This window comes from Diceros bicornis, chromosome 1 (assembly GCF_020826845.1).
Source record: "Diceros bicornis minor isolate mBicDic1 chromosome 1, mDicBic1.mat.cur, whole genome shotgun sequence".
In the NCBI taxonomy this organism is placed as follows: domain Eukaryota; kingdom Metazoa; phylum Chordata; class Mammalia; order Perissodactyla; family Rhinocerotidae; genus Diceros; species Diceros bicornis.
In genome coordinates this window covers 7,916,431-7,940,393 of record NC_080740.1, presented here as the reverse complement: position 1 = coordinate 7,940,393, position 23,963 = coordinate 7,916,431, and the positions used below count along the sequence as shown (strand labels likewise).

The window sequence follows — 23,963 nt, the reverse complement described above, 5'->3', positions numbered from 1 at the left end:
CCTTTCCAAAGAACAGTAAAATATCATTAAGTCAAAATAATTGGAAGAATGGCCAGGTTGAATTGAGGGAAGAGTTTGAAATATTTTAAAGATATTCAGCTTTTTCCTTTCAAGGCCAGGTAGTAAATTGGAACAAATAACCACAAAATGGGGCCATGGAGAGGTCTCACTGAACCTGCTTGAGGGAACAAATAGGAATAATTTATAAATGGTACATTAACAGTTTGCATATAAGTGATGACTGCTAAAAATATTTTAGGCATTTGGGGAAATAAGTTTTAGTTCAAAGTAAGCTAAATGTTTCCCTTGAAAACTCACTTCATGTAAAAATTTACATAAGGAACTTCACAAATATGTCAGTCAAACCATGTACTAAAATTATCGTGGGTTTGATTGAGTGGCATGTAAATTAACCTGTTCTGTTTTGCTGTGCTCGAGCGGTCGGGCGTTATTTCTGTAGCTCACAGCAGCACAAGCAATGACATCTGTCTCTCTCTCCATTCTCTTCACTTTTCATCTACCCAAGGCCAACAGAATGCCTCCAGCTGCTTGAAAACTGGAAGCATTTTCTGGGGATTCCTTTCCCTTACCACACTCCCACTAATTTTTGCCAGATGACCTTGCCCTTCCTGTCACCATCTGTGAGGAGTGTTTGTATTTGGCTGCCTTTCAGTCGTTTTCTGTTCAAACACCAAACATTCTTTTGTTCCTGAAGATGTTTAGAAATATTGGACCTTGTTATCTGTAACTCGGTTCAACACACTGTCAGACAGACTCCTGAAGCCGTTCTAGGGCTCCTCTGTTTTTCTCTCTTCAAATAGACTTCTTCCTCCTTTATTTAATCAGGGCTGTCTACCTAGCAGGTAACACATGGAAGGTTCCAGACTGGCCAACCGGAAGTTACTAACAGGGAGGCTATTTGGAAAAACAGTCTGTGTAATGCTCTCAGACAACCAATGTGCTCTGCAGCTGGGAAAAAATGAAGACCTGTGGGAAGAATGGGGATCTAGTTGGAGACATCTAAGGCTTACTTTGCTGGGTGAGTTGTCCTAGATGTGATTCAAAGATCCATGTATCTTAGGAAAACACTTAGAAAAGAGGGCTGCAAATATTTCTGCCATTCAGTGTTAGTTTATTCTGATGAAATAGCTTAAGTTGCAAGCAAAAGAGCGTCTAGAGCATTCCTGGCTGGTGACCTGCTGCCCCCCTCTGGAAAAGTTGGGAACTGAAGCTTTTGCTCCCTCCCTGCCCAGTTCTGTCTCCATCGCGGGCCTGCGTTGGCATGACTCCCTTACCCAAAGATGCTTTGCTACAGTGTAGAGAAAGGTCAGGCCATAAACTGCAAATAGTTTATTCAGTGAGTTTACATTGACTCCGAGCAACGCAAGGATCTTTATTTCCTGGCCGGAGATGAATTCCTTGTTTTTGTGAAGTGTCTGTTCTGGCTCCACTCTCCTACCAAGAATCCAAGCTGAAGCCGTCTTTCCCGGCAGCCTCGGACTAGTGGGAGGTCCTCGCTGACCTGGCACCCTGCCTTAGTAATCTTAACCTTAAAAGGGAGAGTTTGGACTCTTGATCTCTAAGGACCTTCTGGCTCTAATTCCATAAAAATATCTTTACCAGTGAGAAATGTCTATGTAACATTAACAAAACTGTTAGGTATTAAATGAGACTCCCCTTTTAATGAACAAGATTTCTGGAAATAAAAATAAATGTGCTTGGTGGAGGGGCTGAAATTTCAAAAAAAATTTTCAAAATATGAAATATGCCACTAGGAGGCAGTGTTGACATATAGTTTCATTCAAGCATATCTTCAATACATTTTCTCTTGAGGGAAATATTTTTTAAATCAAAGGATACAAGAGTGATTAGAGGTTACAATGTTTTGTGTGGCAATAATGTTCCGAAAAGAATATTAAAGGGGCATGCATCTTACACAGTAATAGAACAGTAAGTGCGATAGAAGTTTCTATCATCTATGAATATTAAATATTGAACCAGATTTGAGAGTGAAATGGTACACAGCAACTTTGTAAAAAAAAAAAAAAAAAGAAAAAGTGGAGTTCACTCTATTTCACCGCCGCCATCGGCAGCCTCTGAAAAAGGTGCTGCTTTGTCTATTTCTGTGCATTGGAGGATGAGGGGTAGATTACTAATTCTCTTAGTAAAAAAAATTCTGGAAATTTCTTTTCCCTTTAAATACTACTACTTCCTCTTTTAAAACTCCAGCATATTTGTGAAGTAGGAAGGTAGTATTTTTTTCATAGATGGGTAAACTGAGGTATAGAGATTTCATATAGGACTTGGCTAATTATGGAACGAAATTAAGAATCAAAAACAACCAAGATAGTCTTATTGCTCTTCTTTTTTAATAGCCGAAAAAATTACAGTTTCAAATCAGCTAAATCAATCCAAGGATGTTTAGAAAGCAGCATGAACTCTTTTCTAGTACATTCAGAGTAGCTAGCCATGTTTATTCTAATGGTCTTGCATCTTCAGCCTTCAGCTCTCATAGGAGAGTAGACGTTAGGTAAAAATATCATAGTTCTCAATCTAAGAAACCTGGATAGAGTTTGGAGAATCTCTAATTTTTCTTTATTATACTATTTTTAAGCTTCTAAAGTAACACAAGCTCCCTCCTCCTCAGCCTTACCCACTGGAGGCATTTGGGTGGATCTAGTTTTGAGCAGGACGGAGAAGGCCTCGATACCCTTCTCTTCTTGCCGGTCCCCACTGGTCTGTGCGTTTCTTAGCGGTAGAAATGGGTCAGCAAGGAGAGAGAACAAGTCTGGAACTCTGGGAGCAGGACTCTGGGCTTTGGATACTTATCCATCAGGTCCCATATGGCTGATCGTCTAAGAATAAATTTAAAGAAATACCCAAGTCCCCATATCTGAAGTGTCCCATATCAGTGTTTTTCAAACTAGGGTCAAAACACATCAATGGGTCATAAAGTCAGTTCGAAGGGTCTCAACTGGCATGTTTTATTAATGAAATAATGGATAGAAAGGAATGGAATAGAAAATACCAGAATGGATCACACATTTGATTTCAATGGTTGTATGTTATATGTTTTACTGGGTCATTATATAAATTGTGTTTCTTGCTGAGGGTCATGTTCAAAAGAGCTTGGAAGTCACTTCCCTCTAGCGCTTTATCTGTCCCTGCCTGGTTGCTGAGCCACTTATGACAGCTGACATCTCATCCTCCTTACTAGCCTGCGAACTTCTTGAAGCGGGATTAACATCCAAATTACTTTTCCTTGGCCACAGTGATTCCCTTAATACCTTATACACGGTGCGTGCTTAGTAAACCTGTTTAAGGTTTACTTCCTACTTATTTTGCTTTTAAGTAAACTTCTAAAACATACTTTTAAAATTATCAAGTGCTATCTGTAATTCTATTTTGTTTAGCTAGTACCAGTTTTTGTAGGCTGGTGTTAGCACAAGCATTGCTTTTTCACTATCTTTTCCTTATTTCTAGGAACTGTGGCCCAAACACAGAGGAAGTCGCCAAAAATGGGTTCCACTGAAGCTACTGTGTAGACTTGAATTTCTGTTTCTCAAAGAGCTCTCGGAGCTGCTGCTCGGTGGTGGCTTCTTTCTGCTGCATGAGCTCAGCTGTCCCCTTGGTCACGCCCCAGGCATCTGGCTTTGACATGGAAGGGTTGTATGGCCTGCCTGAGGCTATGGGAAGATTCTCCCAGTATTCCTTCCTGGCCCTGGGGGAACAAAACACACAACATTAGACTCCTCCTCGAGTGTGGTCTCTGTCACTGAGCGAGAACACCTCCACAGAGCTGTCTTTGGATGCTTGAGAGTAAGTCTGTTAAAACACATTAATCTGGACTAAAACTTTTTTTTTTTTTTTTTAGAATCTATAGGTTCTAAAATTAGTTTGACTTTCTTCTTTTAATACATGCATAGAAATCAAAAGCTAAGAATTTACAACAGGGACATTTTCTATCCAATTTATCCTACCTCCCCCTCCTCACTTTTGGGCACTCGCCCTCATGAGCCAGCTGAGCTCACATTTGCTGCTGTTCCCGAAACCCAGTATTACTTCTGCCCCCTGACTCTGCGGATCCTGCATGCTTCTCCTTTCTATTTCCATTGTCTCCTTCTAGTTCAGGCCTTACCACGTCTGGTATCTGCTCCATAAAGGTTCCTCACAGGTTTCCCCATCTCAAGGCTGTTAAAACTAGCTAACTTACTTGAGGCCCTCCCCGCTCTGCACTGCCTTTGGGATGAGGTCAGATATAGCTCATGAGCTAAATCAAAGGCGGCCTCCTGTTCCTGGGGTGTGTCTTTTATCAAATTCTGTCTCCAGTATTCTCGAACATCTAGTTTCTCAATACCCCATTCTTTTCCCACCTCTCAGAGCTTGCCTGTAGGCTGTTCCATTGTCTGGCAAAGCAGTTCATCCTTCAAAATTCAGCTGGGGCATCAGCTCTCTTAGGAATGAATCCTTCATTTACCTCCTTCTGCCTTTTGCCCCTGGGCCATTAGCTCAGAACCCACAGCACCTGTGCAATCTTCAACCTTGAACTTACTATACCAACTGAGACTTACCTGTTTCTCTCTGCCGACTAGACTGTTCACTCCTTGGTGGCAGGGCTGTGCCGTGTCCAGCTTGCTACCTCAGCGTCCACAGCAGTGTCTGACATAGTTGTGCTCAGTTAATGTCATCTGAACAGAGCGGAAGTGCTCCCTCCACCCTCTGCTCTGTCTCGTGGGAGCCGACTGAGCCCCTCAAAATGAAGCCAAAAACCCCTTCTTCTAAAATACCTTTCTATCAAGCAGATACTCATTCTTTTCTCTTCGTTGTTACTTTTTTATCCGTGCCTCTAGTAAAGCCGTTACCACAGCATAACAAGGTGGCTTTCTTCGCCATTTTCCCCAGCAGACTGTGAGAGTCTCAGCCAGGACCACCGCTTTTCATTTCTATAATCCTGATGGCCTGCACCTTGCCGGACGTAGAATCTGTTTGTTTACTCTTCATCCCCCCCAGGATGTAAACTCTGAGGGCAAAGACCTTTTCTATCTTATTCACCACTGTATTCCCAGCTCCAAGAATCATGCTTGGCACACAGACACTTAATTAATATTTGTACACTTAAATCTTAATCAATTGATTCAATGTTAGTGTCCCCCACATGGATGGTGCTTTCCTAGAGCATGAAATCACGTTTCATTGCAGCTTACATTATTTATATATTCTGAAAGCCTTCTCCAAAAATCACTCCATAAGGTTATTTTATAAACATCTCTGTGGGATAATTTGAGAATAACTGATTCTTTATCATCACACAGCAAATTAGCTGCACTCTTTGTAATGACCTCACTTGGACATATTCACAATCTGAATGAGTTTGGTTTGGCAAATACAGTTTAAAGGTTCTTACCTGGCTCTAATCCAGGGTTTGGTGTGCATGTCCAAACCGCTTCCCCAGCTGCCATGTTTTTCTGAAGCTGGCGGCAAAAAGCCCCTTTCTGGGGCCAGCTCCTCTGCGATCGCCCTGATATGGTAGGGCTCAAATCCACAGCACCCGCCAATGTACCTGATCCCGAGGTTGTAGGCCTCTCTGGCATATTTTTGAATATCCCATCTGGTTGTGACTCTGGGCTCCAGTCCTGTAATAAATGGCATTATGCCCCAATTCTTTAAAAACAAATATTCAAAATAAACAGCTATGAAAAGTACATAACTGTCAATAAATAAATAAGTTGTCAATATCCAATTCTTAACTTTTTGAAACTATTAGCTGCTTTGTGTTTATATATCCAGTTTTTGTTTTTTTTTGTTTTTTGTGAGGAAGATTAGCCTTGAGCTAACATCTGTCGCCAATCATCCTCTTTTTACTGAGGAAGACTGGCCCTGAGCTAACATCCATGCCCATCTTCCTCTACTTTATATGTGACACCGCCACAGCGTGGCTTGACAAGCAGTGAGTCAGTGCGCGCCCAGGATCCAAACCCCAGGCTGCTGCAGCAGAGCACGTGCACTTAACCACACACCACCGGGCCAGCCCCTATATATCCAGTTTTAAATGCTGGCGTAGCCAGACTTCAAGATGGCTCCTAATGATCCTTGTCCTCTGATGTCCTCCCCTCACGTAGTCCTGTCCTGCATTATATCAGGTCGGTCTGCAGGACCAATAGAATGTGGCAGAAGGGATGGTCTCTGACTTCGGAGGCTAGTTTATAGATGACATTATGGTTTCTGCCTTGATCTCTCTCAGAACACTCACCCTGGGGGAGGCCAGTGGCCGTGTTGTGAGAACACTCAAACATCACAGTGGAGAGGCCCATGAGCTCAGGAACTGAGGCCTCCAGTCAACAGACAGCAAGAAGCTGACACTGACTCCCACAGCCAACTAAAGGAGCCTGAAGGTAGGTCTCCAGCTCCCATCCGGCCTTCAGATGACTGCAGCCCTGGCCAATGTCTGGACTGCAACCTCTTAAGAGATTCTGAGCAAAAACTACTGGCCAAGTTGCTCCTGAATTCATGACCCACAGCAACTATGAGATATAATAAATGTTTGTTGTTTAAAGACACAAAGTTTTGCAATAATTTGTTCTACAGTAATAAATCACACAAATGCCTTCCCACTCTTCTTCCATGGTTCTTCTAGACTGATTATTTGATAATGTTTTACTTCTCTGAAGGTCCCTATAGAACACAGGATATGGTATAAGGACCTTAGAATGGAATAGGAGGCTGCCCATGCTCTGGCTTGATTTTCAGGGTAGACTCACCCCCACGTCCCAAACATGCTTTATCCCTCCTTGTAGACTGTAAATTTTCCCTCCCTTCATCTTTATTCAGATTTGTTATATAGTAATCCAGTATCTTCCCCTGTCCCTGAAACTCTAGAGTAGCTGAGCAACATTCATAACAGGAGAAAAGTATCTTGGAGATAACCTGGTCTAAACGCCATATTTTTCTAATGAGGAAAATAAGATCTAGAAGAACTAAAGAATTCTGCTAAGGTTACACAATTCAGCAACAGAGCTGGAACCAGAACCCAAATCTTCACTGATCCCACCCAGAAGGGCATCCTTTTTACCAACCTACAAGTATGATGAATTGGTTGTCTCTCTAGGTGTTGAGTCACCTTTGATTTTACACGTAAGTTCAGAGGTCTTTTTTGCTTGCTGGTCCCATCTCTTCCTACTACCACTGTCTAGTATCAAGGGGTTTGGGGCTGCAGGGAGAGAAGCTGGGGGTGACAGATGAGGAGATAGGCAGCCATTTCTTTACTATGACAAAGCTCTGTGGCTACAGATTTATTTGGAATTTGTCAAACATAAGACATTGAGACAGTTTATAAAATGTCCATCTTACCAAAGGGGAATTCTGGCAGATCGATAAACCCCTGTTTGCTGCAGTCAGGGGTGTGGTAGGCCAAGGGCTGGCTCATCAGGTGGGCTTTCAACCGGGCAGCCGCCAAGCCTTCTTTCATGAGCTTCACGGTTTGTAAACTAATTGTGGGGTCAAAATGGCAGTTCACGCCAACGATGGATGCCCCTGCAAGTGGGAAGAACATTTTAGCTTTAGGGAGTCACCAGATACCAGAAGGCCCAACTCTCCTCTCTCAATCAGGGAGCTTTTATTGGAACGGTGAGTTGGAAGTACAGCATTTGGTCCTTGCTCCCTGCAAACGTATCTTATGGTTTGGCAAGAATGATTACTAACAGGCAGCAAGCGCTTTCTGTGAAAACTGCTTTGCAGAGTCTGGTATATTGAAGTGTCATTTATGCACACTTGTCCATCTTTTTTCAAAAAAATCAGAGTTTTTTTTAACTTCAAAGTTTAGTAGTCAATTTTTCAATCTTTGACATTATATTGCAAGCACAATAATTTTTCAACACTCCCAGCTGCTAGATTGCACCTGTGGTTACCATACCACTCGTTTGAGGAATAAATCAATGTTCCCTTTCATTGGGCCAATTTAATAACATCACTAATCCAGATTCCAGGAGCAGCAGAGCTGATGCCACAAGCCGTGGCATCCAGTCTCAGTGGCAGGCGTCTCAGTGGTCCCCAGTGGGCTGGGTCTGCAGTTTGCTCTTCATTCTTATTCTAATCAGGCCTCACTTCCTGTCATTTCTCTGAATCAGCTTTTGTCAAGGGTACTGATGACCTCAATCTTGCCAAATTCACTAGTTGCTCCTCTGTTCTCACCTTACTCAACATCTCAGCAGCCTTCAGCCCAGTGGACCATTCACTCCTTCACCAATACTCCCCTTCTCTTGACTTCTGAGAATTTCCGGCACTCTGCATACTGCTCCTACCTCCCTGGCTGCTTTTTCTGGCTGTTACGTGCTGACCCCTCCTCCAGGCTGAACCTTCAATCCTGCAGTGTCCAGGATCCCACCAAGCCCTCTTCTCTTCTTCATCTACACTTCCTTTTCAGTCCAGGGCTTTCAATACCATCTATGTCCAGAACTCTCCCAAATTTCTCTCTAACCCTGACCTTTCCACTAGGTTCCAGACTTGTATATTCAATAGCTTACTTAACATCTTCATTGGGATCTTGATTATCCTTTTTTTTTTTTTTGATGTTTTGCTGCCAGAGTTTCTCTTTCCTTGTCTGACTTCATTACACTAATGAATTAATCATATGTTAGCTATTTATTGGGTGTCTTCTAGGTATAAAGGTCCTTTTAAGGGGTTATAGAGAAATATAAACATAGGACAGAGTTTGACACCAAGGATTTGTGACATCATAAGGATTTGTAACTTAGCACAGGGCTTCCCAAGGTTTGCTCTATGAAATAAGGTTCTAGGATCCATTAAGTTAGGCAGTAGCTATTTACTATATCTCCTTCTTGGAGACTGCCAATATACACAAACATAGCAAAGGCTCTGAGAAATTCTGTAGTAAAGAGACCTGCTTGCCTAGGTTTAACACAGCATTTTCTAAATTTATTTGAATAGAGACCCTATTAACATTCTCACCGACTGGAAAACCTTGACTGAGGATATTCCAAATGAGTGGTATAACAGAAAGCATTTTGCCAAGAGGACAGGTGATCACTTGGGGTAGGGATGGTTATGTAAGCGTGCGTGGAGGCAGAATTTGAACTAACTTTGGGAGAGGGATGAGATTTATTAGATGGATATTTAATAAGGACCTGTGATGTGCCAGGTACTGTGCACAGGGTATTCAGTGCTGAGCTGAGCAGACATAGTCTCTGCCCTCTTGGATCTTACAATCCAGAGAGAGTGAGATACTAAAGAGATGACCAAATGGGATACGTGGGAAGTGCTACAAAGGATGTAACTGTTTACAGTGATAAACACTGTGGCACCTGCTCTGAGCAGAATGGCGAGGGAAGGATGAGATGCAGGCCAAGAACCCTTGCCAATTAGCCACGGGGATGACGAGGCCTCCTCTGACCTTTTTGAAACAAGTTAACTGGCTTCTCCCCCCATTTTTATATTTCCAATAAAAAAATTAGGATTATAAAATGTCATTCCTAAATCTAAATAATTGTCATTGTTAATGACAAGTATGAAGTGACTTTCAGGAAATATCAGGAGTTGGATAAAAATCATAAATTAAACAAACAGCCAATCAAAATCTCTCTGTTCCACAGAGTGAGTCGGACTCGTCCACCGACACTGAGCTGTTCCTAGGGTTTAAAATGAGGCAGCTTTGAAAACAGTCTGTGAGTTTTCCCTGATTGAAATGAAACCCATTATTAGGAATGGAAATTACATAAAAAGATAAATTAGGTGGTCAGTATTTCATATCAAACTTTTTTTTCATTTATTATACCAATTACAGAAAGCAAAGCATAGCAGTAATTTATGAGAATGGAAAATCTTTGGCAAAGAGGGTAACTGACTTATAAGTTATTAATGTTTAAAGATCTCAACTTGAGATAAGTTTAAAATAAAACAATTTTTCCTAATGCTTTTTGATTTACCAAAATTCTTCTTATTTCTAGGTGCTAAATCTCCAGCATAGATCAAGTTGCCCCTCTCAAAAGGCTGGTATGTGTGTCTATTTTCTTTTTCTTTTTAACATTTTTCTCTTTGGGAATCAATAATGCTATTATCAATATTCCTAAGAAAGTAAATTAATGGTTTTGGCCCTGAGCTAACATCTGCCAATCCTCCTCTTTTTTTGCTGAGGAAGACTGGCCCTGGGGTAACACCCATGCCCATCTTCCTCCACTTTATATGGGACGCCGCCACAGCATGGCTTGCCAAGCAGTGCGTCGGTGCGTGCCTGGGATCCGAACTGGTGAACCCCGGGCTGCGGCAGCAGAGGGCGCATACCCAACTGCTTGTACCACTGGGCCGGCCCCTATATGATATTTTAAAAGACTCGCTAATTGCAAACCAATCAAAATCCGTCCTCACCTGCTTTAACCAGGCGCACCGCACACTCGCCGGGGCTCACGTCGTGCAAATCCCCCTCTGGGCCGATGCACATGGTCGCTGCCACTGGTTTCCCAGATGCTTTCAAGGCTTCAACTGCCCACACAGCCTCTTCAACGTGTTCAAAATACTTAAATAGGATCAGATTAAGGTACTCTTAATCTTGTTTCTCCCCAAACAATTTGAAAACTTGTTCTGTTGCTTAATAATTATCACTAGATGAGTGATTGTCAAACTGAGTTCTGACCCATTAGCGTTTTTTAAAACAGAATAGAATAGTGATTTCTTACTGTGAATTGCAGTCAAAAGGTTTGAAGAACACTATATTAGATGAACTGAATTAAATTTAGTAGAAGCCCTAAAATGGAAAAAGATTTCAAACCTAAATATCACTATTACTGGTCATAACTGGCACCTAACCCCACATGGTCCTGATGAAAGCGAAAGGCACTAAGTGTACTTGTCTCGTCTTTGACCACATCTCCGTTTACCTCTGCGATCAAGAAGTCCACATTCTTCTTCATAAAGACCTCCAGCTGCTGCTGGAACACCTTCTTAACTTCAGTCTCACTCTTGCAGCTAAGGTACGAGGGCGTCTGACTCACACCTCCTGCCACCAACGCGTCTCCCTCATCAGCCACTTGCCGGGCAATGTCACAGGCGGCTTCATTGACTTTCTGCCCCTAAAATGGGCGAATAAATGATACATCTACATTTTCATGTGAAATTGAAACAAAATTATTATTCAAATGCCCACATCTCAGTTGTATGTTTACAACAGTGATTTTATTTCAGAAAATGACAGTGATGGAACAGTTCTGTGCTTCACCAAGTTGAGCAATTTGCAGTAACACCACCACCGATAATAGTGACGATAAAACTAAATCTGATGGCGGTATCCAGGATACTACATTATACAAAGATCTGTGAGAGACTAAAATTCTTTACATGAAAGGATCTCGTATCTTCTAATGCCTAAGCTGCACTTAGAAGAATAGCTAGCAAATAGTGGTGATGATGATGCTTTTATGATTATTAATAATAAAATTCAATTATGATGACTATAGAATTCATGACTTTATCATTAAGTATTTTCTCAATTAACAGATAAATGTATAAGTAAGGTCTTTTCTAATTAGACATTAAAAATGACACTTGTCCTCAAAAAAACCCAGTACTGTAGGTCACACAGACTTGTGGAATTTTAGAACTCCCTTTTCATTTTAGAGATGAAGACATTGCCGCCTTGAGGGGGTAGGGAAGTGATTTGTCCAACATTCACGGTTGATTGTAGCTGAGTCAGGAAGATTCCAGGGGGGCTGACTCCTTGAGCCTCTGGCCTTTCCCCTACGCTGCTCCACATTAAAAAACTGTAAGGATGTAAGAACTTGTAAGGATACTCACTCAGCAACTTAGTCAAGAGACTGGGAGAATCATTAATCGTTAAATACCTCCTCTTTGATCTGCCTCATTAAATGCCTTTCTGTTGCTTTTGGGGACTCCAGCTAAAACCCAAGAGTGTTATTCACACACATCTCATTTCTGTATTATTTAAACCAGAACTCTGAAGAGGCTCAACATCTTTCTCTCTGAGAACTTGGATGATGACAAGCACGCCCACTGTGCTCCTCTGGGTTCCATGTGCGGTTCTACTTACGGATATCATCTCGGCAACGTAGTTTCCCCTGTTCTCCAGCTTGTCCTCACTCGCGTAAAAGGTGAAGGTCTGCATGACGTTCGATCCAGCTCTGAGGAACTCCCGATGAAGCTGGCGAACTGGGAGATCAAACGAGGAAGGGCAGAAATTGCTCATTTATTAACCCACGATGTTTTCAAAAGGCTCTCGTATAAATTACAAAAATACCTGTGTAAATCCCTGGTTGCTCGGCATTCGTGCATCCTGGGGGCTAATGAGAGGTGGATCTGGGGTCTTGTGTCAGGAAGAAGAGACAGATGAGGGGCGAAGGGAAGAGGGAGGTCCCACAGAGGAAGAATCACGTCAGCATTTCTGGCAGGCAGAGAGGTGGGAAGGGCATTCCCTACAGAGGGAACGGCCTCAGCAAAGACCAGGAGGCAGGAACACGTGTGGCATTTGGGGGGAACAGCAAATAGTCCGAGCAGCTGCATTGAGGAAATGGTGAAGTGGTGGGAGATGCAGTAGGAAAGGTGGGCTGGCAGACAGAGTACCGATGGCCTCGCACGTCATACCAAGGAGTCGAGGCTCCAACCACAGGTATTGAGGAAACATCAAGTTTATAAGCAATGGAGTGATGTGATTAGCTCTGTGTTTTCGAAAGATAATTCTGGCAGCTGAGTGGAATAAGAATTGGAGCAAGGTTCCCAAGCATACGTCGCCGGATGAACGCCAAGTGGCAAAGTTTTTACCAGCTGGAGGAAATATGGTAGAATTTCTTTTCCATGTAGCCAGAAGTATTCAATTTAAAGAATTATCCTTTGCTCTAAAAAAGTGGTCCTAATCTCTGGTTGCCCATTAGATACCCTGCAAGCTTTTGAAAAATTATGGATGTTAAAGTCAAACCCACAGATATTCGAATTTAATTGGTTTGGAGTAAGGCACAGGCATTTTTTCTTAAAGGTTCCCCAACTGATTCTTATTTTCAGCCTTGTTGAGAACCACCATTCTAAGAGAGTGGAAAAATGTCAATTTTATAAAATGAGAGTGAGACCTACATGGTGTTTGTATTTGTCAGGAGAATTAACTGGGCAAAGTAGGAAATCAGCAATCCTATATCAGCCCCTAAAATTTACATTGAAATTTCAGAGGCCTATAAAATCCAAAGGTCTGGGCGCAACTCCATTAGAGGCTAGGAAATTATTAGGACACTGGGGTTCTTAGCCCTCCAGGGGCTGAGACTGGAGATGAGTCTGGCACCTGTGTATCCCAGGTGCCTAGGAGAGGGTGAGAACAACAGGAGCTCAGTTTTTGGGGCTTTTTTGTGAGGAAGATTGGCCCTGAGCTAACAGCTGTGCCCATCTTCCTCTACTTTGTATGTGATGCCGCCACAGCATGGCATGATGAGTGGTGCGTAGGTCCACACCCGGATGGGATCCGAACCTGCGAACCCTGGGCCATGGAAGGAGAGCACAAGAACTTAACGACTACGCCTCTGGGCTAGCTCCTCAGTTTTTGTTTTTAAATGGACAAATAAGTAGGGCAAAGAGCTTTTGAATTTCAGAAAATGGGTTTCTAAGCTTGAAGCCAAATCTTTGTTTTTAAAATCATGGAAACCTTAGTTCTCAGTGGGAACTTAAAAGCATGCCTAAATTAGGGGGCTTCAAACTTGTTTTAATGAGCAACAGAACCAATTAAAATCACCTTATATGGAGTCTCCATATACCAATCAGATAAACACAGAGCTGCTGTGGCTGGAGCAGGGGTGAAGGGCCCATAGACCAGATTCCTGTACACCAGGATGAAATGGTTTACAAGCAGGAAGTCCACCCAGATGGTCCTTGGGTGGATTTCCAGAAACTCTGTAAAAAAACCCTGAAATGGCTGCAAATTGTTTGTGCATACGTATGTACATTTTATAGTGCAGAGGGTCTATACCCTTTTATCAGATTTTTCCAGAGGGCAGTGACTCAACTCCTTGCTCTTAATTGATTCGATTATTCCACCGTGCTTCTTAAAACTGCAGTGCTTTTCAAAGTGTGACCCAACTTAGACTCACTGGGGGGCAATTATTATAAATTCAGATTCCCCAAACTCCTCTTGACCCAGCAAACCTGAATTCCTTGCCTAATTCAATGCTGATTCCACTGGGTGCAAGAACCACAACTTTTGGCACAAACTTTAGCAGGAGAATGAGTCTGGTAATTTCATTTTCAATTTCTATTTTGTTTCAACTTCCATTTTGTTTTCTCTCATCATAAGACTCCTAGAGTCTTCATCCTCTAACCATTAATAGGGTGTGACTGGTCCCTACGACAATGACACAACCTATACTAATTACTTTCATTTTATGGCCTTAAACTTTTCATTATACTAGTTTTATTTTAGCATCACAGAGGCTAAAGGTTATAAGTTATGTAATACATGTATAGTTATAAATGTACAGAGCATAGTTAGATATTACCCTTGTAAATTCAGTTGAGAAATGCAAGTCTTTGGAATTCCACAGTGAACTCTAAAAGGCCAAATAAAATTTTGCAGTATTTCTTCAGTGGGATAATAAATTTGCAGCCAAATCATTTGGGGGCAAAAGGTGACCTGAACTAATGTGAGGATATTTATAATTGTATACCCTTCAGTGTGGGTAGTCATATATTTTGATGCAAAAAATGTATGAATGTGTTTGATTGGCGGCTGCTTTAGAACCTAACGAGAGTGTTACATAATACATAGCATATGTACTGCGTTAACTTTCTCAATTCCCCAGAAGTCTGGATGCCACATTTGGCCCCAAAATGGCTTGGATAAGGGATTGTGGACCTTAGCATAACCTTCACTTTCTCAGTTTCCAGTGCTAAAAAGTCAAGCCCAGGCCCTAGTCCTACAAAAGTGTTCTAGGTGCAGTCCAGCTTGCAGAGAAAGTTCTCAGGGCCTACATCAATTCTCGCTATCACCCAGTCTAATTAGCAAAGCACCTGCAGATACATAAGCTCATTTGCACAAAATAGCATGAAAACTGACCACTTCTCTCAGAGCATGACTGTTTTAAATACTTTTCATCCCCCACCCCTAGGCCCCCAAAAGCTGACTACATCAGCTGTGTTATGAGGCTGCGTTACAGGAGATGGGTCTTTTCTGACGCATCCCCTGTAGTCCACTGCAGTTGGCAGAATTTGAACTAGGCACCGGCAGAGTCAGATATATGGGATTTCAGTCTGTAGCAGAAAGGATTGAATCTAATGACTCAGTATCATGGAGTTTTCATTAATTCTTGAAAAGCGTGAACACCCCGGGAAAAAGTAGAGCCAATACTCAATACCCCTAAACGAACTAAAAATACTTGAAACACAGATGGCCAAGAGGTAAAACGTGCTGTTTCTGCATTAATAAAATCAAAGAAAATCACTTTCAGAGCAGTTTCTCTTGAGCTCCTCTAATGCGTAACTTTTTTAAAAAAAAGTGACAAAATTGAAGCTTGTGGTTTAAATAACAGTTATTTTGTTAACGTGGCAGAGTTTCGGCAAGGCAGTTTGTCGTTAATATCAGTTTGGCCCAAGAAATATTTCATTTTGAGTTTAATCCAGCAAGCAGGTCTTAAGAAAGAGACCATAGATACATTTGAAATCCTCACTCTTGGGTCTTAATTATTCCTTTGTGTTTCTTAAAGCCCTTCAGTGCAATGCTGCTCAAAGCATGGTTCACCTGGCCATCACCTGGGGACAATTATTAGAAACTTGCAGGTTCCTGGACCCCCTCACAGACCTAATGAACCCAAATCTCTGTAAGTGGAGCCTGGAAACTTGTAATTTTTAACAAACTCTACTGGAGAAACTAAAATTTGAGAACTACTGTTGTTTTAGCTTCCCAAGCCTACTAATTTCTTTTCTTTTTTTTTTTGCTGAGGAAGATTGGCCCTGGGCTAACATCCGTGCCCATCTTCCTCCACTTTATATGTGGGACACCTGCCACAGCATGGCTTGATAAGTAGTACATCAGTCTGCGCCCAGGATCCAAACCCGTGAACCTGGGCCACCAAAGTGGAGTGCACAAACTTAACCACTACGCCACTGGGCCAGCCCCCAGTTTTATTTTTTTTTAGGATAGGACACAGTATTATTTCTACTTTTATTTGGCAATATAAAAGTCGTCTACGTTTGCTGGGCTTCGCAGTGTGACTATAGTTCTTTTGAGATAGCGTAATTTGAACAAACACTCCTGTACTTCTCTAGCAGAAATAGATTAATACAACCAAGAATATTACCAAGAGAAGAAACAAGTCAGCCAAGTTAATAATAGCAGTAGTTAATACTTGTAGTGTTTAACATGTGCCAGGCACTATTTTAAATACTTTACATATAACTTATTTAATCCTCATAACAACCTTATAAGGTAGATATCAAAATTATCTGTTTTGTAGAAGAGGAAACTGAGTCCCAGAGAAGCTAAGCAATTTCCCCAAGGCCACACAGGCTAGGCTGTGTCAGGATTTGATCCAGTTAGTCTGGATCCAGAGTCAGTATGCTTAACCTCAAAGCTGTACTCAATTTATGTGCTTTGTTGTTTTCCATCCTTTATCACTGAGTTCATTGAAATATGCTTTTCTTTAATAACAGTAAAAACAAGTGTTCAACCTGTATAATATTCACAAGAACGTCCTCAAGTTTCCTCTGAAAGACTCAACTTCTTTCTAAGTGTTGGCTGCTGATGGCTTCCAGCTGAGAGCCTCTCTAGGCAGTGCCCTAGGCCACAGGGAGCTTCAGGCCCAGGGCTGAGCATCTCCTGGGGGAGGGGAGGCTGATGGCTTGCATGCAAAGCATGGTCTGTTGGTGGGGGGAGAACACAGAGACCCAGCCCCCTGCCGCAGTTTGGGGCAACTCTGAAGGGCCTGTCCAACTCCAGAGCTTGCCGAGGGACTAGCCAAACCTCGGTTACACCGCATCACAGATTAATTCCTCCCTCTGCCCAATCCTGCTTCCCTCACTCCCTTCGAAGTATGGTTTCTTGAAAGCACTCCCTATTAAAACTCCTGAACAGAAATCTCCACTTCAGAACTTGTTTTCCGAGTAGCCCAACCTGCCGGAGCTGGAGCCAGGACTAGTCCTAGGAAACAACTCGAAAGCATCGTGTTTGGAGCTGGATCTTCTTTTGGCCAGCTGGTAATGAGCACCCACCCCATCACTGGTGCCAGAGCTCCTAGCATGCGCTATGGACACACCTGTTAAAACTCTCACCTGTGGTGAACTGGGATGCAATGCCCTTGGAAGGGAATGCACCAGCAGGTGCAGCATCTCAGATGTTTGAGAGGTTCAGGGGAAGTAGTGACTATAAGGAGCTTGGAATCAGATGGCTATTGTTGGGTGCCACCAATGTACTGGAGAAAGACAATGAAAGGTTAAGAGTGATTCATCACCAATTAAGGCAAAGTATGAAAGTCCGAGGATCTCCTGGGTAGCACATAGAAGGCAGAACAAGTTGAGGATCTGGCCAAGGACTTAATTACATAAGGAGCAGAGCTCCCGAGAGGTTGAATTCTCAACCGGGAAGTCTTCTATTGCCCAAGTTAGGGCCAGATTAGGAAGAAATGGGACCGAGATTTGGGACGAAGACAGTTGGGTGGATTCACTCATGAACCTTGAGAACCCCGATCCCCCTGACCCCTCTGGGCCTGCAGAAGTGGCCCATTCTGCCCTTTTAAAGATGAATGTTTCCCTCTTGCCTGAGGATGAAGCAGAGGCCTTGCAAGACAGCATTATCTCCCTCAGGTTCCATCTCACCTTCCCTCCTGGCCGTGAAAGATTTGGGGTCAAAAAAGTAAAGTGAGAATAAGGTGTGTGGGTGCAGGTGCAGGATAGGTGGACAGTTGAATTTAAATAGGGTGGGGCTAGTACAGTACCATGAATTTAACTAGTTGGCAAATACACAATGGAGGGGGCTTATCTGCAGGACAGTGATGATGCTGTACCATGAACTCAAAGTGGGTATGGAGGGAGGAGGATACATGGAGGAGAATGGAAAATAAACACTAAAATGGAAGGGACTAAGGACGGAGAGTCTTCACGGGGTTGAGGAGTGGGAGTATCAGAGAGAGTGAGCAGAAAAGGTAGGAGGTGGTGGTCAGCGAGTGGGGTAAGTGTAAGTGAGATTTCTGAGGTGGACAGCTGTGAGGATGGCAAGGTCCAGGAGAGGGTTGCTGAGGTAGAGGTGGAGGAGAAGTTCCACTGGAGAAGGGAGGAGATCAAGGCACTAATAGGAAGAGTGCCGGATGCATCACCTGTATGGACGCTGAAGTCAGCTAGAGAGGTGAGGGAGGAAGGGGCAGAGAGAAAGGCAGTGAGCCAGGTTCTAGACTCATCTAGAGTGAGGGGCAGGGACCAAGAGGTAAATATAGATGACAACAACAAGGAGGGCCACTGTGCTTATCCAACATGCAAATCTGTACTTACATACCTCGTACAGTGCCCAGCAGGCAATAATCAATATTTGGAAAACATGGCATGCATGCATCTGTTTGATGGTATGCTCCTAGACCTGGGTCAACATATGCTCTTTTATGAGCACTCAGAACAGAGCTAGGCACCAACCTGCTTCCGGGTGCTCCACGGCAGCTTCTGGGGTCCAGGGGCCCGCCTTCACATAGCCCCTCTTTTCCAGGGCAAAGACAAACCCTCCATCACCAATCACAACCTCTCCGGAGTTTAAACGTTCTAGGATGCCCTGAAATTACAGAGAAGGGGGGAGAAAAGGAGTTACCTGAGTTTGTAAGACAATTTTCTATTTTTAGTACTTTTGCTATCACATTCTTGAGAAATATGATTTCTTCAGAAGTCTCAGAAAGTACATGTAATATTTTATAAATTCATGACTATCTATAAGGCAAACAACCAGAATGCTCATATAATGAAAATTTGTGTAAACATGTACTTGGGGTGGGGTCTTTCAGAACACATTCAAGAGTTTTGAAGAGTATGGTGGGAGATGTTATGTCTGAAGAAATATCTGCAGAGGGATTAAATGAAATGGTTTATTTGAAAGCCTCAAATGAATACTTAAGCACATATTCTTTTTTTTTTTTTACCAGAGAATGTATTATTTTATTGTTGTTATTGTCAATTACATGATTTTTCATAGTTAAACTTTATTTTTTTGGCCGCTATTCAGAACCATTAATGTCATTTTTTAAAACTTTATTGAGGAATAATTAGGAACTAATATCATGTTTTTGGAACAAAACACTCTATTATAAAGTTAACACAGACAGAAAATTTGATTACTCATTTCTCCTTAATAAGAAAACTTTAATTTTTAATTGCAAAAGCAATATATTAAGCACACATTCTTAAATGGGGGAAGGCTGGTCTTTCTTCTTCTTCTATTAATAATCTAAAGAGATGATTAAAATTGATAAGGAAGTTGAAGTGGCGCATAACGCCATTGAGGCATTTGAAGACTGAAAAGTCAGAAGACACTTGGTAAAGACAGAAGGAAGAAGACACTACCACAAAGGTGGCCAAGTCACTTAAAGGCTTCTATCTTTGGTGTTAAAATTCAGTTTCCACAACAGCAGCTACGTCATGCTACAGGGAGTTATGGGTAGCCATGTTTGCGCTCTGTAAGTGCGAGACGACAAGAACCGGGGAGAGACAGGTGAATAGAGTATTTGTAAACCATTTCCAGCCCAATCTCCACACCTATTCCATTTACAGTACTATGCAGTAATTACCCTGGTGTTAATGTTCAATAGATAAATTTTGAATTTGATATTTTTAAAGGGCTTTGTGAATTATAAAGTGATTTTCTAGTGTAACTAATTTTTTTAATTTAAAAGAATCATAGAATTAAAAAATAAAAGGTACCCTACATTCAATTCAGGTCACTCTGATTTTACAAAAGAAGAATTAAGGCCCAGAATCTCTCAGTAATTTACACCAAGTCCCCCAGGTGGGGAGTATACGGTCTCCTGGCCCTTTCCCCCTTAAATGGATTCAAAGAATCCATTATAATGGATTTTTTTTTTAATCTGGATTTATAATCCAGATTATAAATGGGGGTTTGGAAGGTGGGACAGCCCCGAAAAGATCGTGTGAAGGAATAACTTGGAACAGACCGACTGGGTTCCATTTATCACCAGTAACGGTTGATATAACAAATGCTGATATAATAACACAGGTTACATGAATCAATGAGAGGTGGTCATAGGACTGTGCATCCTACATCCCTGCCACCTGCTTAGAGCCTCCCCTGCGTTAATCCTCGGCCCCTCCACTGCCCTTCCTATGCCATTTGGTCAGCTAGTGCTCAGAGAAGAAACAATGGACATTTTCATTTTAAAGCAGTAAAATAAGGAGATTCTTCTATATGTTCCTGAAGATTTCTTCCAGAGAGAAAAATTTTCAAGCATGGAAGTCCATGAGATTACAACTACAAAAATACAGAATTGATCACGTGTAATTTTGAAATTCAAATATCTGTCATGATTTCAATGTCTCTAAATGCCACATCTGAAAACTACAACTTTGATCACTATGACGCAATTAACCAGAGAAATATATATACTGCTAGCCCGTCCAGTTATACCAAAAATATGAATAAGAGTCAAATAAATGAGATATGACTTGCTTCTAGCTTTCATTTGGGTAAAATAACTCATGACATTTTGTTTAGTCAGTTAGCAACTCTGATTAAATGTACGCGTGTGTGTTCAAACTCTAGTACCACAAACATTTAAATGCAGAGCGTAGCTAACAATCTGAAATTCAGCGGCGGAGTGGCTAGTGGTGACTCCCTTACCATGCTGTTCATAAATTTGTTGAGCAACTACATCTGGAAAACGTCTCTTAGATTCTAGAGCATTTTTTTAATTACCTGGACTATAGACTTTTCTGTTCTTAAGATACATAGCTATTTTTTTTTTTAGTGGAATGTGCTATAAAAAATGTTCAAGATAATTGTTTTGTGAAAAAGTGTTACAAAACAGGAGCTGTTCAGAGTGCTTTTCATACTTCTGTACAATGAACATGTGTTAGCTTTGTAACATACGTTTTAATTTTAAACCCCAAAGCATAGACATATTATTGTCCATGTTTTAACACTGGCATACACATGGAAACAAGGTTATGAAAGAAACATTTTTTTCTCCATCTATGTCCCTCTGTTGCTTATATAATCCTTTAAAGATAATCCTTTAAAATGTTTCATTTTCTAAATTTGAGTTTGGGGAGTGGGTTAGAATCCATGGCTATGCGAACGGGGCCAAACCAAAAAAGTTTAAATTTCTATAGGAATCATCCTTTTCAGTCTATGCCAACTATTCATTTAGTAGATTTATGGATTGGCAAAAATTCTCAACCTAATTGAACTGGTAACAGCCTATAATCGTTTGCCATCTCCACATCTTCCTCACACCATGGACAGGCATCTATTAATGCTGCATGGTATTTAAAAAATTTAACTGAATTAGCTTTTTTCTTTGTGTGGAGGTCTTTTTGATTTGGGGGTCATCCCTTTAGAAACTGGCCACAGCCCATTGCAAAGGGGATGGCTGGCACTGAAGATGGGAGGTGGACCTGCCCTCAGGGTCCTTACAGCCCAGGAGGTTCGGTGGGGCTGGCCCCACCTGCCTCCCTACCATTCCTGGCTGCTGTCAGCCAGGCCTGGGGCCGGGCGCTTTCACACCCAAGGGTCAAGTACTGTGTACAGTTGGCCCTCCGTATCCGGGCTTCCTCATCCGCAGATTCACCCAACCGAGGATCGGGGATCGTGAAACACTACGCCACCCGCGGTTGGTTGAGTTCGCGGCTGAGGAACCCGGGACGCGGAGGGCTGACTGAGGGACTTGAGCACCCGCGGATCTGGGTATCTGCTGGAGGTCCTGGAACCCATCCCACCGCCCAACCACAGTCCCGCGGTTAGTCCACCCCCCAGACTACACACGAAGGCCAACAGTCTGGACCGGAACACTCTTCCCAACAAGGGAAGTAATGTGCTGCTTGTTAATCAGGTGCTGAGGCTGCTGCGTTTCTTATCAGCAGCCCTTGCTCAATATCTTATTTTTTTCCCGAGGCCCGCGTGGTGCATTTTGTTGTGATCGCTGAAACCAAACTGCGTGGTGAAAACTTACCATCGCCCAACCAACGCCTGGCCTCGGGGCCGCGGCGGGGCGGGTCGAGGCGCGGGCGGGGAACGGCCGGAGCGCGCGCGGGCGCCCCCTGTCCGGCGGGCGAGGGCGCAGAGGGGCGGCGGCGCGGACACAGACGCGGGGCGACCCCCAGTCTCACCGCCGTGGGGCGGGGGAGGCGGGGGCGCGCCAGTGGGTCTAGGAGCCGCACTTCGCGGGGAGCGCTCTGGGGTTGGGGTGCGGGACTCAGAAGACGTTGGGCGTCTCGGAGCCCTGGGGGCGCCCTCGAGTCGGCGGTCACAGCGATCAAGGGCGCTCTCTGGGCAGGAGCCAGGAGTCGGGGGCTCAGAGGCGCCCTGGGGTCCTGCAGGAGAAGTTCTGGGAGCACCTTCTGGTCACAGCCGGGCCCCGCGGGCCCCCTGCACTCCCCGGGGCTGGGTGCGGGGCCGGTGGGTCGAGACGCAGAGCCCCGCCGGGATGGAGAGCGCCCTCGGGTCCCCCGAAGGCTCACCTTCTTGGCCTTTTGGCTCCCAACCGGCGCCATCCTCGTGGTGTCCGGACGGGTACCGGGCGCGGATGCGGACCGACGAGGCGAGCGTCTGCGCCTGCGAGGCCCGGAGCTGGCCCGCGCCGCCGGGCGCTTTATACGCGCGCCTCGGCGCGGGGTGGGTTTCCCGGCCTCGGCGCGGCCCAACGCGGGCCCCGGGCGGCGAACACGCCCACCGGCCTTTCATTGAGGCCTGCCGCTTGTTGGGAACCTGCCCTGCGGAGGAGGTGATCCAGATTGTTTTCCCAAGTGAGTGAAAACACCGCGAAGTGGGGTGGGGGTGGGGGTGGGGGGAGAGGTTGCCACTCGCTCAGGTTTCAAACCTACCTGCGCACGGTCCGTCTTTGCCCCTCGCGGGTCCCCGACCTTAGTTTACCTCTCCCTTGCCTGGGATCATGCACCATTACCTACTTAAATCGCCAGACCAGGCCCCTAAGAATTCCGTTCAATGCCCAAGTATTTGTCAAAGGCCGGGGACACAAGATTATTGAGCGAGGAGGCGATGCCCGGGAAGAACTTCAGCCTAAAGTGCGATCTCCTGTGGAATATGCATCCAGAGGTTGTGTAAGGGAACACAAATACGGCATTTCCAGAGGGTCCGATACCAACCCTGAGTTAGTGGGTATGTTCAAAGTGACCTTCGCCCCTTATATCCAAACATCCGTGGCACTTACTAATAATACAGCAGTTTCTAATACGAATATCTTTGTAATATTTAACAAGGACAAAATTTTAACATTTATATATGACAGTGGAAATGCTGTACTTTAAAGACTTTGAAATTCAGCATGAAAACTATGTATAAAAACGTAAAGGCATCAGAAGAAGTGGAAGGAAATCGTTAGAAATGTTAACAGCAGCTATCTGTTGATGGTGGAGTTAGGGCTTGCTTTTATTTTATTCATTATGTTTTACTGTATTTTCTGCAATATCGTTATAATAAGAACACATTGATTTTAAAATAATAAAAACATTACTTTAAAAAAGGTACAAGGTGACGGTAAATACCCTAGAGAACAACTAAAATGTCTGAATCAGAGTTCAGAACCTTTTACCCAAATAAAAGCACAGGAGGAAATTTTGTATGTGGAACAATAGCCTCCATTTCAAATGTGCAAAGAAGGAAATTACTGCAGCAAATGATGAATTAATACAAATTTAGTTGCTGAAATGATGTGCGCTTGACATACAACTGGGAAAGTAGCAAAGTCCTTTTGCTTCTGATAACTGACAAGTTTAAAATGGAAAAAAATGGAAGGAGGATTGATGCATAT

At 43.3% G+C, this 23,963-nt stretch overlaps 1 protein-coding gene and 1 long non-coding RNA gene across 2 annotated transcripts; one reads left to right on the top strand and one right to left on the bottom strand.

The window, feature by feature from the left end:
- Positions 1–2,347: 2,347 nt before the first annotated feature.
- Positions 2,348–22,756, bottom strand: BHMT (betaine--homocysteine S-methyltransferase). Its single transcript, XM_058568264.1, has 8 exons — positions 22,654–22,756; positions 18,610–18,742; positions 12,053–12,171; positions 10,887–11,078; positions 10,378–10,525; positions 7,348–7,530; positions 5,405–5,633; positions 2,348–3,721 (listed from the first exon to the last, which is right to left on the bottom strand). Exons 1-8 carry the CDS (start codon positions 22,684–22,686, stop codon positions 3,535–3,537), a joined length of 1,224 nt encoding a protein of 407 aa, XP_058424247.1. The 5' UTR covers positions 22,687–22,756; the 3' UTR covers positions 2,348–3,534.
- On the top strand, positions 3,475–9,992 carry LOC131421699 (uncharacterized). Its single transcript, XR_009223938.1, has 3 exons — positions 3,475–3,819; positions 6,242–6,392; positions 9,960–9,992. It is a non-coding gene; the product is annotated as an uncharacterized LOC131421699 (long non-coding RNA).
- Positions 22,757–23,963: the final 1,207 nt, after the last annotated feature.